Source organism: Lactuca saligna, chromosome 2, assembly GCF_052625555.1.
Source record: "Lactuca saligna cultivar CGN05327 chromosome 2, ASM5262555v1, whole genome shotgun sequence".
NCBI classification, from domain to species: domain Eukaryota; kingdom Viridiplantae; phylum Streptophyta; class Magnoliopsida; order Asterales; family Asteraceae; genus Lactuca; species Lactuca saligna.
The window spans coordinates 125196795-125211872 of NC_136418.1; the positions used below are offsets into that span (position 1 = coordinate 125196795).

At 34.6% G+C, this 15078-nt stretch overlaps 1 protein-coding gene across 1 annotated transcript in view; it reads right to left on the minus strand.

Moving 5' to 3' along the window:
• Nucleotides 1-9065: 9065 nt before the first annotated feature.
• The window catches only part of LOC145031509 (wall-associated receptor kinase-like 6), a 6184-nt gene continuing 171 nt past the window's right edge, over nucleotides 9066-15078 (minus strand). The window contains exons 1-2 of the mRNA XM_078980080.1: nucleotides 13726-15078; nucleotides 9066-10372 (exon numbers count right to left, since the gene is read on the minus strand). The exon at nucleotides 13726-15078 is cut by the window's right edge and continues 171 nt beyond it. Of these exons, the coding sequence (XP_078836206.1) occupies nucleotides 9210-10372; nucleotides 13726-15078 (2516 nt within the window). The 3' untranslated portion in view covers nucleotides 9066-9209. The remainder of the gene's footprint in view (nucleotides 10373-13725) is intronic.

Sequence of the window (15078 nt, forward strand, 5' to 3'; positions counted from 1 at the left end):
AACAATATTAAAACATATCTAGAATCATACCTTTGAATCCCTTGTTGATCTTGTTTGTCTTGGAGCTTCTAGAGTTACAATTGTCACTCCTCTAATGGCTTACAAACACCAATAGCAAGCAAGATGATTTAGGAGAGAGGAGAGGGGATGAATTCGGCCAGAGTATCCTTGCTTAAGGTTGTGTGTCGAACTCCCACATCCATAAGGTCTATTTATACTATCAGACTCCTTAAGGGTTTCACTCTAAACCCTAATTGGATAATCTTCTCTTAAGGCTATCCAAATCCATTCCATAGATATCCCTATGGACGATTTTGAGCTATCCTAAAGCTCTTAGAATCCGTCCAAGGTCCATCCTAATGGATTTACAGTCTAAAGTCTAACTATCAAACAATTGACAGTTTATACCCTCTTATTTAATTAATCTCTTTAAGTCACCAATTAATACCAATTAATTTATGACTTATATTAATCAAATAGTCAAATATTATTCCTTATAATATTTACTCTCTCTTAACAAATCATCCTTCAAGTTGCTATGGTGAAGGCAACCCAAAAGGACCATGCACCACCGAATATAGTTATAGCCTTAGACACTATTCCAACAGTCTCCCACTTGGATAAGTCTAGTAACTATACAAGTACAATACGGTTTGCAATTGTAGCTCTCAAAGACGCTGTCAACTCTGATCTAATCAATCTTGTCCTTTAGATAAGGGATCATACAGTCCTCTGTTAGATATCATGCTGACAATCCTATGGAATGGTTAGTCTAGCATTTAGATTTCTCGATCTTCGATTTATTTGACATAGAACTTAATCGAACACATCAATTCAGTTCTGACCGGGCCCGGCACATAAGTCAAATCAAATCATCGAGTGGCCAAGATATCTCTTCTATCCTCTTAGGATAAAATTTACAGATAAACTTCGACTTATATGCATTTACTTATTCATTAACCAACTATACACAACAATGCGTTTTATAACATCAAGTTACTGATGCGTTTTCGCATTATCAACGCACAATCAATTAACAAATAATAAACCATATATCTAGGTTTTAAGACCATATGATATTATCGTCTTGCGATCACCTTTTATATCGTATTCCATAAGGTGATTCCAGCAAGCACGAGTTTATTCCAATGCTCAAAACCAGTTCATAAGCACTCATGAACGTTGCAGCAACCCTTGCTATGTCTAACACCATTTAGACATTCTACACACCAATTCATGACAATCTTCATTCATATCTACTCCCAACATATGAACGATTGTGGACCATTTGAATAATTTGATTATTCCTAATAAACTCAATTATTCTGGAAGTCAAAACATGCAAAGTGAAACAATAGTTAAACAACTAACATGTGATAGTAACTTTACTCATAAATAAAACTTCTTTATTTAATCATCAAATGTCAATTACATTTATCTATTATACGTCTCTAATACTATCTAATCTATGCTAATATCATCCTTCAGCCCAATACTCCTAGCATGCTGTAAGTGCTTAACCCTACTCAGTCCCTTCGTAAGCGGATCTGCTGGGTTATCTTCTGATGATATCCTCTTCACTACGAGTTGTCCTTCTTCTACACGATGTCTAATGAAGTGATATTTTCTGTCGATATGTCGAGATCTACCATGATCCCTTGGTTCCTTGGTCAAGGCAACCGCACCTTCGTTATCACAGAAAATCTCCATGGGCTCCTTTATGGCCGGTACAACTCCAAGATCACCAATGAAGTTCTTTAGCCATATTGCCTCCTTCGACGCTTCGCTCGCTGCGATGTACTCTGATTCGCACGTTGAATCAGCTACGGTTTCCTGCTTGGAACTTTTCCATGTCACTGCTCCTCCATTTAGGGTAAAGACCCAGCCCGACTGCGAACGGTAGTTGTCCCTGTCGGTCTGAAAGCTGGCGTCACTATACCCTCGCACCTTCAAGTCATCACTCCCTCCAAGGACTAAGAACCATTCTTTCGTCCTCCGAAGGTACTTAAGGATGTTCTTCACCGCAATCCAATGTGCTTTGCCAAGGTTCCCTTGATATCTGCTAACCATGCTCAAAGCGAAGGCTACATCAGGACGAGTACAAGTCATAGCGTACATGATTGAGCCAACTGCGGAAGCGTATGGTACTCGGCTCATTTCTGCTATCTCAGCTTCGGTACTTGGACTTTGAGTCTTACTCAACTTGGCATTTCCTTGTATCGGCAGTTCTCCCTTCTTTGAGTTTTCCATACTAAAACGTTTTAGTACCTTTTCCAAGTAAGTATTCTGACTAAGTCCAATTAGTCTCTTACTTCTTTCTCTTACTATCCTTATTCCCAAAATGTAAGAAGCCTCTCCGAGGTCCTTCATAGCGAAGCACTTCCCGAGCCAGGACTTAACCTCCTGCAGAGTCGGGATGTCGTTTCCTATGAGTAATATATCATCGACATATAGAACGAGGAAGCTTACTATACTCCCACTGGCTTTGACATATACACAAGATTCGTCTTCGCTTCGTACAAATCCAAACTCTTTGACTTTCTCATCGAAGCAAAGATTCCATCTGCGAGACGCTTGCTTAAGTCCATAAATGGACTTCTCAAGCTTACACACTCTATTCGGATGCTTCGGATCCACAAACCCCTCTGGCTGAGCCATGTAAACATCCTCAGCCAACTTTCCATTAAGGAAAGCGGTCTTGACATCCATTTGCCAAATCTCATAATCATGCAATGCGGCAATTGCTAGCATCACTCTAATAGATTTAATCTTCGCAACTGGTGAGAAGGTCTCATCATAGTCAACTCCGGGAGTTTGAGTAAAGCCCTTCGCAACCAATCGCGCTTTGTATGTGTGTACGTTCCCATCCACGTCGGTCTTCTTCTTGAAGATCCACTTGCACCCTACGGTCTTACGTTCGGGCACGTAATCAACCAAATTCCAAACTTTGGTTATCGTACATGGATTGGATCTCGCTATCCATCGCCTCTTTCCATTTTGCAGACTCCGGGCCTGCCATGGCTTCCTTATAGCTATTAGGTTCATCAAGATTTACTAGTGTACCATCACTAATATACGTGTCCCCTTCGGTAGTAATATGAAAACCATAAAACTGAGGTTGAACTCTAACTCTATCGGAACGTCTAAGAGGTAAGGATTCGTCAATCGGTTCAACCGGAGTTTCCTCCTCGGGTTGAATGCCAGCGGTAGAGGTTCCTTCATCTATCGACTCTTGAATCTCTTCAAGTTTGATTTGCCTCCCACTGTCTCCTTGGCTTATGAGTTCTCGCTCTCGGAAAACTCCTCTCCTCGCAACAAAGATTACATTATCTTTCGGTCTATAGAAGAGATATCCAAAGGAAGTTTGCGGGTAGCCGATGAAAATACATCGCTCACTTCGAGGTTCAAGCTTGTCGTGAGTATCTCGTCTTACGAAAGCCTCGCAACCCCAAACCTTGATATGTGCCAACGAGGGAGCTTTCCCCGTCCACATCTCGTGAGGTGTTTTGGCAGCCTTCTTAGTAGGGACTCGGTTAAGGATATGGGCGGTAGTCTCTAAGGCATACCCCCAAAAGAAGATAGGTAGTGAAGCACGACTCATCATAGAGCGAACCATATCCAATAAGGTTCGATTACGCCTTTCTGCCACACCATTCAACTGCGGTGTCCTAGGAGGCGTCAATTGCGAAACTATTCCACACTCCTTGAGATAATCGTGGAATTCAAGACTTAGGTACTCTCCTCCTCGATCGGATCGAAGCATCTTGATTTTCCTGCCCAATTGATTCTCCACTTCATTCTTGAACTCTTTGAACTTTTCAAAGGTTTCTGACTTTTGCTTGATTAAATAGATATACCCATATCTACTATAATCGTCGGTAAAAGTCACATAGAAGCGGTTCCCATCCTTCGTGGTTGATCTAAAAGGTCCACATACATCGGTATGTATTAGGTCTAATAGTCCCTCACCCCTTTCACAAGTACTCGTGAAGGGTGACTTAGTCATCTTTCCAAGTAAACAAGACTCACATGTGTCATCTTCCCTAAGGTCGAATGACTCCAACACTCCATCCTTTTGGAGTTGGGCTATGCGTTTCTTGTTGACATGTCCAAGACGACAATGCCACAAGGATGCTTTATCCATACTAGTGGAAGAATCAATATTCAAAACATCATTTCCTAAGTTATCAACAATCATAACAGTTTCATATATTCCATTACATGGTATAGCTTCAAAGTAAAAGACACCATTTAGATAAGCCAAAATAGAACCATTCTCATTATTAAAAGAAAATCTAAATCCTTGTCTATATAAACCATGAAATGAAATGATGTTTCTAGCCATTTCTGGCGAATAGCAACAATTGTTCAAATCCAAAACTAAACTATTCTTAAGCACTAAAGAATACACTCCAATCTTGGTCACAGGCGACGATCTTCTGTTCCCCATGATTAGATTGATTCTCCCTTGCTCCACATCCCTACTTCTTCTTAGTCCCTGCACATTAGAACAAATGTGATAACCGCAACCGGTGTCAAGAACCCAAGAAATAGCATGTTTAGAATCGTTAGATTTGATTGCATATATACCTGCGAAAGATGGCTTGATCTTTCCTTCCTTGATGGCTTGCAGGTAATCCGGGCAGCTTCTCTTCCAATGTCCTATCTTGTGGCAGTGGTGGCACTCTGCCTCCTTCGGGTTAGAGCAGGGCTTAGAGGGATCAACTTTGGTCCCACTAGAAGAGGAACCATCTCGGGCTTTCACCTTTCGATAGTTATTTGAAGAAGCTTTCCTCTTCTTTCCATTCCCTTGACCAATAGCCAAGACAGGAGCAGCGGATGGATTGGGAGTTGGTGCAACAGACTTGTCCTTGAAATTGCTCTCAGCAACCCTCAAGAGACCTTGGAGTTTACTTAGAGTGACCTCCTTTTTGTTCATGTGGTAGGTCATCCTAAATTGATTGTACATCGGAGGCAAAGAGTGAAGCACCATGTCGATCGCCAAGTCTTCGCCGAAGTCAACATTTAACTTGCGAAGGCGGTCGACATACCTTTGCATCTTTTGCAAGTGCACGGTAAGAGATTCTCCATGACCCATCTTGGCGGAAATCATGTTAGTGAAGATCTCGTAACGCTCTTGTCTCGCGTTTTGGTGGTACCTCTCCAACAAGTCTTGATGCATCTCGTATGGATACATGTCCTCGTAGGACTTTTGGAATTCGGAGTTCATGGTGGCGATCATGATGCAATGTACTTTCGTTGCATCTCGCTCATGGGTTTCAAAGGCGGTGATTTCGGCGGGAGTAGCAACTTCGGGGTTGATTTTCTCGAGCTTCTCATCGAGGACATACTCTTTATCCTCATAGCGAGCAATGGTGCGAATGTATCTTATCCATTCGCCAAAGTTCGTTCCATCGAAGGTGACCTTTTGGCAAAGGCTCATCAACGTGAAAGAACTAGCAGCAGAGTTGTTTGCGTTTGACATCTATAGAAAGGACAAAGATAGATTAGAACAAGAATCCCTAATTATCACCCAATAAGAAAAATTAGGGCTAGGATCCAACAACAACATTTACATACTAGAAAAGGGATGCCGTAATCCAATATGCAAATAAATTGAAGGTAAGTGAATGACGGTTCACTAATTCTCCATCACAAAACTTAAACTTTTAGTCCTAAGTGTTTTTGAGAATTCCTAGATTCGGATGAGATTCATTGAACTATTCAATGGCATGTTTAAATCTCGATATGCCCATCTTGTTTGTGACTGGGATGCCGAGGATCACAAAGCGGGTGTAAATTACCATGCAAATTCACATGGTGCCTTCATTGTAACGATCACCTATTCGATGTGCCGGTAAACCACACACGCTCCATCGAACTATGATGAATAATGAATCACCCTTTGCCACCTTCGCTTAGAACCAATTAGTGTGCCGGTAAACCACACATGCTCCACTAACATCTTAGCAAGGTGCAAAGTGTAATTTCATGGGATTGCATCAATTCACTTTTCCTAAAGTAACTAAGATTGGGAAATTTTTAAAAAAAGTTTAGTTACTTCGTATTTCTTATTATACTTTTAATGCGAGGATGAGATTGCCCTATCCTACCCGTTCGGCTAACGACCCTCCACCAATCAAGCAAGCGGTGGGTGTGAGTGTACACCCATTAAGCGCCATTTTATAGGCCGCAACCTTATACCCACCTTATAGATCGGCTTCGTGAATGAGGCCTACTAGCGGTAAGACTAGCATTTAGTTATACATATATATATTATTCTAGTAATATTATATAAGTATAGGGTTGCATTTTAAACTTTTCAAAAACTAGGGTTTGAAATTTAAGTTGTCTAAATTAAAACTTTTAATCACAAATATAAATTTCAAAACTTTAGGGTAGGTTTTAAACATTTAAAACATGAAGGATCAAATAACAAATAATTCCAATTAACAATTAATATTCCAATTATCTTTATTTGATTTATCTTGATTTCTTTGAAGATAATTAACAAAATAATTAATTATTATCATATAAGGAAATTAAATATTTTATTAGATGATAAATATCTTTAATTAGATCAAGATAATAGTCATATTTATCAAAAAATCGGATTTACATTGATCTAATATGATTAAGGTAAGTTTCCATAAGATAATTATGAAAAAATCCCGAATCTGGCCATTCCTGACGCCTGGACTCGCCGAGTGCACAAGGGGACTCGCCGAGTCAGGCCTACTCGACGAGTCCACCTTGGAACTCGACGAGTCAGTGACTCAAAACCCAAAAAAATCGAATTTTGCAGGTTTGTTTCAGTTATTCAAGCAACAATTTAAAGAAAACCAATCTAGGCTCTGATACCACTGTTGGGTTTTAGCCATAAGAACTTTCCTATGTGCGCATGCAAAACCCTATTGCTTGGATCTAGGCTTTCTAATAAACATGCTTTTGAATCCAAGACTTCTAATGGCTAATTAGGTTAAACAACAATATTAAAACAGATCTAGAATCATACCTTTGAATCCCTTGTTGATCTTGTTTGTCTTGGAGCTTCTAGAGTCACAATTGTCACTCCTCTAATGGCTTACAAACACCAATAGCAAGCAAGATGATTTAGGAGAGAGGAGAGGGGATGAATTCGGCCAGAGTATCCTTGCTTAAGGTTGTGTGTCGAACTCCCACATCCATAGGGTCTATTTATACTATCAGACTCCTTAAGGGTTTCACTCTAAACCCTAATTGGATAATCTTCTCTTAAGGCTATCCAAATCCATTCCATAGATATCCCTATGGACGATTTTGAGCTATCCTAAAGCTCTTAGAATCCGTCCAAGGTCCATCCTAATGGATTTACAGTCTAAAGTCTAACTATCAAACAATTGACAGTTTATACCCTCTTATTTAATTAATCTCTTTAAGTCACCAATTAATACCAATTAATTTATGACTTATATTAATCAAATAGTCAAATATTATTCCTTATAATATTTACTCTCTCTTAACAAATCATCCTTCAAGTTGCTATGGTGAAGGCAACCCAAAAGGACCATGCACCACCGAATATAGTTATAGCCTTAGACACTATTCCAACAGTAATGAGATATTAGTACTCAAAATTGCGAGAAAAATACGGTAAAAAATGAACAGTTAGAATATATCTAAGTAGAAAATGTAAATTGTAAAATTCTAATGTTTCGAGCTTAATAACTATAACAAAATATGATCCATTGAAATGATACTTGAACTTAATATGAATTAAAGATGAAGAAGAAGATAGAGAAACAAGAATCATTTAAATTGAAGTTCGTACGAAGAAGATACAAACAGGAGAATCTGATAAAAAGTTAAATTTGTTAAGAAAATATCGATAACTAAATCTGAGTTTAAACCAAACCAGGTATGGGATGACAGATTTTAAAAGTTTACATTCATCTATAATAGCTAAAGAATATTTCTGAATGACCGGAAATATTATTGGAATAACCGGGAGTAAAATCGTTATTTTTAGAAAATAATAACGTTAGTTAGTACACAAACTTGGAAGGCTTGGAAGATTGACTTCCCGACATTCAAATTGAGAAAAGCATATATCATTTTATAGAGCTCATGGAATACTAAATAACTCAAGTTAAATCGGGTTAAACGGAAGTCGGATGAAGAAACTACGAGTATTTGAAGTTGACCAGAAAAAAAAGGGAAAACACCAACATGGACCAAGTCGAAACACCCGACACTGTAGTAGAACGTGAGAGCAAGTAACCAGCACTCGAAATAAGGATGATCAAATTTTGTGTTTATTATGGCTAAATAGTCCCAACACGTGGAAGAAATCATTGAGCTCTTTTTTTTTTTTTTTTTTTTTTTTTTTTTTTTTTTTTTTTGAATACGTCATTTACGGATTCTCATTCAAGCAAAAACCACATATGGCGGTTTAACATACTCATACCATTTCTTGGTAATTTTTACATAACTTAATCGAGAAAACTATATATTGATGTTTGAATTCTTAATGCTAACTTTTTTACATGGTTATCATACTTTTGCACGAAACTATTATCATAAGGTAAGTTGGACCGGAAAGAATGGTTTCCATCATACGAAGAAGACATTTGATTTTGTATTTTTCATACGTATGAACAGGCATAATATATTAACCTTGACGACTAGTTTCTGAATAGAAATGTTGATGGTAGTTTTTGTTGATGAAAGTTACCAATATATGGAATGTGTAATATAACATTCAACATTTTTTTGGTGCCTTTGCATTTCAGCATTTTGATTTTGATTTTCAACCGAAGAAATCGTGTACACTTCCAGTTGGATTTCATTTAGTTAGTTGACAAATATCAAGTCCCTACTTGTTATAATTTTATCAAAACAGTTGTTTTGAGAATTTTAAGAAATTTTAAAATATTGTAAATTGTTTTTTAATAAATCTATTAATTATTAAGTAATCATTCTAGATGTTGATGATAAAACTCAAATGATATATATACAAAACACACATTGTATTTATTAATAGTACAACAGATTGACTTTCATATACAAAGTAGATATTATAACATTTAAATTTTAAGATAGATGAAGGAAGAAAAAAGAGACATAGTCTGTACCATACTGTTGACTATCATAGACAACTTATTTATCAACACACAATTATAAAAGCATAAACTAAGATGTGGTTATACAAACATAAAATTTACCAGTATTCATTGACTAGGATTGTGATAAAATGTTATTGATGTTGATGTTGACTCACCATATATAAGTGCTACTTCCTCATAATGCTTCACATGTCCAAAATTAGGTTCATCTGTAGAGGGAACATGTGATAATCTGATTCCTTCTAACTCAGAAGCAACTTCTTTCATTGTTGGCCTATTTCTCCCATTAAAATTCAAGCATTGCATTGCCAAGTTAGCTATGGCCAACAACACAGACCTAGAACCCTCTTTAACAACACTTGCATCAAAAATAGACATCGCCCGGCCTTCTTCCATGGCTAACATGAAGTGTAAAGCTAAACTTCTGTTTTCACCAAATCTAGTTAAAGAAATTGGTTTTTCCCTTGTCAAAAGTTCTAACAAAACAACTCCAAAACTATATACATCACTTTTCTCGGTGAACTGGCTCGACTGGAAATACTCTGGATCCAAGTAACCAAATGTCCCTTTAACTAAGGTAGTCAAGTGTGTTTGATCTATTGACACTAACCTCGAAGTTCCAAAATCCGAAACTTTGGCTCTATACTTTTCATCCAAAAGTATGTTAGTAGTTTTGATGTCCCTATGGTATATTGGAATAGAGGTTGCTGAATGTAAGTACGAAAGTGCCCCTGCAACCTCTGTAGCGATTTGTAATCTCATGTTCAAAGAGAACAAAAACTCACCGGTTTCATCATGAATAAGGTCATATAATGTACCATTTGATATGAACTCCGAGACTAGTAATGGCACCTCGGTCTCTAGGCAACATCCCAGTAGTTTGACGACATTTCTATGACTTACTTGAGAAAGAATGACCACCTCATTGATGAACTGTTCTAGTTGGCTTTCATCAACCACCTTTGATTTTTTTATTGCAACGATTCGCCCATCAGCTAGCATGCCTTTATATACTGTACCTTGACCTCCTCGACCAAGAATTCTGTTCTCATTAAAATTGTCGGTGGCCTTATCTAATTCGTTGGAGGTGAAAAGAATGGTTTTATCAACTAAACTAATATCGGTTGTTTGTTGTTGTCTAAGAAGAATACCACCATTGCGTTTAAAAAACCTTTGTTTCCTTCTCTTCGCTTTAGTTTTCTTGATTATTTTGTACAATGCATAGCCCATCACTATTAGCAACAGCAGCCCTATGCTTATACTAACACCTAGAAAAAAAGGAAAATATATTATAAAAACAAAACATAAGAAAATTAAAATGCAATATTGTACGGTGCATAATTCATCATTATTAGCAATATATTACAATCACTTGAACATATATTTTATTGTAGTATTACTTACCCTCATTTAATAACATTTCTATTTTATCATCTAAATGATATTCTCTATTTATAACATTATTGTTTTTACTAATTAATTTGAAATTGAACTACTTGATAGTCAACGTGGTTTGGAGTAATTTGCATGTTTAGTATCTCATTTTTTTTTTCTTTTTTTAACTCTGACCGTCTTTACATTTTAATTTTGTTTCGTGTTTGGTCCTTCTAAAAGTTAGAAGGCTATTATATCCTTAATAAGTGTTTTTAAATTAATTAATTTATATGTCTATTATATAAAAATTATTTAAATTAGAATGGGCTTATTTAAAACCCCACTCACTTAGCCATCCAATTACCTCACTTTTCCCCCGTTGTTTTTAGGTGCATTTCTTTTCAATCCTCTGTATTCTGTAATGAAGAAACTCAACAAAACCATAAATCACCTCCATAAACCACCGGCTGACATCTATTCCGACGAACCATTGTAGTTTACTCTTAATTTAATTTATTTAATATGCAAATTAAAATAATAATAATTCTATTTTTTTTATTTATGTAACTATATAATTCGACTCTCTCTCTCTCTCTCTATATATATATATATATATATATATATATATATATATATATATACACACACACACACACATTGTTAGACTAATGTGAGACGGTCTAATTTTGTGAAACCGTGAGACGCAATCTTAGTCACTAATTTTATAGATAAAAAATATTTTTAAAATGTAAACTAATTGAAAGTTTTAGATTTTTTTAAATATCATTTTCGTCATTTATATTTTCCAAAAAAAAATAATAATAATAATAGAATTACTGGTTTACATGTTGTAGTAGAATATTATAATATTTTACAAATCTGATAAATCTAGTGGAATACTAAAATTTTCTAACATTTTAAAAATCACATTAGAATATTTACGGTGTGATATTTTATTAGAATATTTCACGTATTTAAAAATATGGTATTTTTTTAGGTAAATAAAATGACGAATATAATGATTAAAAAAAGAATCTTAGAATTTTCCTTTTATTTTGCATTTTAAAAGTATTTTTAGATTTTATTTACGGTCTAATAAAATTAACATAGTTTCAAATGAAACTATATATATATATATATATATATATATATATATATATATATATATATATATATATATATATATATATATATATATTGCAAAATAAAAGAAAAAAATCCAAAAACTCTCTTTTTAAGTAATATTCTCGTTATTTAATTTATCCAAAAAATCACAATTTTTTTTTTAAAATATGAGTGAAATATTTTAATAAAATATTACATTATAAATAATCAAATCGAATTTTTAAAAATATTCCATTAAAATTTGTAGATATATTAAAATATTATAATATTTTACTTGAATTGTTAGATTTGTTATAATCTTATAATATTTTGTTAGAATTTTTTGAATATTTATAGTTTAATATTTTAGTATAATATTCTATCATTCTAAAAATTCGATTTGAGTATTTACAGTATAAAATTATATTAGAATTTTTCCGTACATTATGAAAAAAAAGTATTTTTTTTAAATTTTTTTTATTTTTCAGGTAAAATAAATGACGGAAATAATATTTAAAAAATTTAAAATTTTTATTTATTTTGTGTTTTAAAAATATTTTTTTATCTCCAAAATAAATGGTTAGGATTGCGCCTCCATGACTCAAAAAATATGACCGTCCGACATTAACCTAAGCCACCTCTATATATATATATATATATATATATATATATATATATATATATATATATATATATATATATATATATATATATATATATATATATATATATATATATATGTGGGTTAAAGTAATAAAGAGGTGTTCGGTTAAGCTTAGTTATTCTAATTTTTTGCTTATTATTGATTCCAAATCTGTGTAAGTTAAAAATAATTTTTGGTTAAGAATAGCTTATTCATGTGTCATACATACATGTAATAAGTCACAGTCAATAAGTTTAGAAATCCTTAATTTATTAGCTTATATGTTATAAGTTATAAATTGAAAATTATTGATGATTTTTCAAAAACTTTGCTAAACACCTTCATAAGAGGATGGTCAAGAGAATATTTCAAATAAATGGGTAAATGGTTAGTTATAAAAAATGTTATCTACTAAAATAAGTTTTTAATAATAATATTTTTTATTGATTTGATATATTAGGTAATCTATAATATTAGTTAGTTATGGATGTTGTCAAGACATTGGATGATCTTTATATAGTTTAGAATTTTATATTCATGTCATTATGAGGGTTTTGACTATTTTTAATAGAGAAATTGAATATCCTTTTACATTTTATTTCTACATATCATCCTACTTAATTAAATATTGATATGTATAACATTTAATTTTCATTTAATAAAATTTAATGATATTTTATGATAGTAATATTACATATATCATTATTTGAATATATAGAAGGATTTATAGGAACAAAAGATAGAAGAATATTTAATTTCTCTTTTTAATAATATTTTTATCTGTGTAAAGTATTTTCTTTGTTATTGTTTTATATATCCATTCGAATAAATGTAATTAGTAAAAATCATAATATTTAATATTTTAATATAATTATGAGTAAATTATTAAAATCATAATAGAGGTTTGGACAAAATTATGCGTCTAGTCTAGTCTCAAACTTTTATTTTACATTCGGCAATGGTGGATTTAGGGGGCTCACAGGTGGCACCGACAACCTCTGACTTTTCCGACTGCAGTGAAAAAGTTCTCGAAAAATTTTTAAAATTTTTATTTTTCTATTATCGTGCAAACCTTAATTTTTTCGTTTAACTGTCACACATGAAACATCACCTTCGCTGCTGCTACACACCGACTAGCCGCCACCATTTATCCATCCCTTACTTCACCCCCACACTGAGATTATAATTTGTTGGCACAAGAACCACCCCCATTGAATTTTTTCAAAAATACAAAACTGATAAAAACGTATATGATTTCTAATTATAAAAAAACGATTATAAGATTATATAATATTTGTGTAATTAGTATTTTATATTAGACGTTAAAAGGAGCTACATAATTAATTACTCAAAAATCATAAAAATTAAAAAATTAAAAAATAGTTAAACAATAGATGAAATGTTGTAAACTAAACGAGGTTAATTATAAAACATTAAAACAAATGGTTAATGTTTTAAGGAAAAAAAACTAAAAATAGAACAAGATCAAGAATACCTTACCTAGAATAACACCCAGTGATATTTTGTTGTCATAAAGACACGTCACATCCGAGTCCAAGCCATCTTTATAGTAACAGTGCCCCCCTTTAAATTCGCAATCTATGCATTTTTTGTCTTCTTTTGTGTTTCCACCTTCGTCCATGTAGCCCCATTCCAGTGATACTGGAACAAAACGCTGGTCCTCCACAGTAGATTGACTGGAAAACCTTCCTTTCATGTATGAATTCTTATCCACCAAGAAGGCAGACCTACTGCAGCTTACATTTCCAGCATGTGATCCTACCAATTCAGTTAGATTCAAGGTAAACGATTTGAGATCATAAGTCATTGTAGTTTCACAACAACCGATGCCAAAACAGTTGTTTCTTTCACTAACACTCTCATTGCCACAACTAGTTGAACAACCACCGCTAATATCTCCATTCTCATTAATGATGACGCCATTGCCACACCCTTCAACAACGAATAAGTTACCGTTTTTGGAAAAGTAAAACGGACTTCTGTTTAGGTCAAGACTACTATTCTGGATTGGATTCTCGCAATCCGAAATCATAGGGACATTAACAGTGAACCTTTCAGATTTTATATCCAACAACTCAAGATTGTTGAGGGCCGATAAATATGGTGTCGAGGAGTTACAATCGATAGTGAACCATTCATTCCCTGAACAGCTTCTTCCAATCCCGAAAGGATATCGAATCGAGACATTCCCACACATATTGTTGCATCCTACTGAAGTATCATTTCCTTTCAAAGAAAGCGACACAGGAACAAAAGAGTGGTCCTGGCCAATAGATTGGGGACCAAAAGTCGGTTGGCGATACTTATACATCAAGAAGGCAGACCCACACAAGGTTCCGTCTCCATCCTGGCTTTCCAAGCTTGTTCGATTCAATGTAAACCACCGGAGATCATGAGCAATTGTAGTTTGGCAACAACCCACGCCGAAGCAGTTGTTCAGGTCACTAACAGTACTATCCTTGCGACAAGTTGTTGAACAACCACCAACAATAGTACCGTTCTCCATGATGATGTCAGCATGGCCACACCCTTGAAACACGAGCATGTTATTGTATCGGGAATAACGGAAAGGACTTCTGCTTAAGTCAAGACTACTGTTGTGGAGCGAGTTCTTGCAATCAGAAATCATGGGGACATTAAGAATGAGGTGTGTGTAATACGCGTTCAACACCTCCACGTTGTTGAGTGCAGGAAGATAAGCCCTCTGTGAGTTACATTCAATGTTGAACCATTCGTTCAGAGAACAATTTATTCCAATCCCGAATGGGAAACGAATAATATTGGCCTGGCCACAGCTACGCTCGCATCTCGTCTGGATGTAATTCTGTGCTT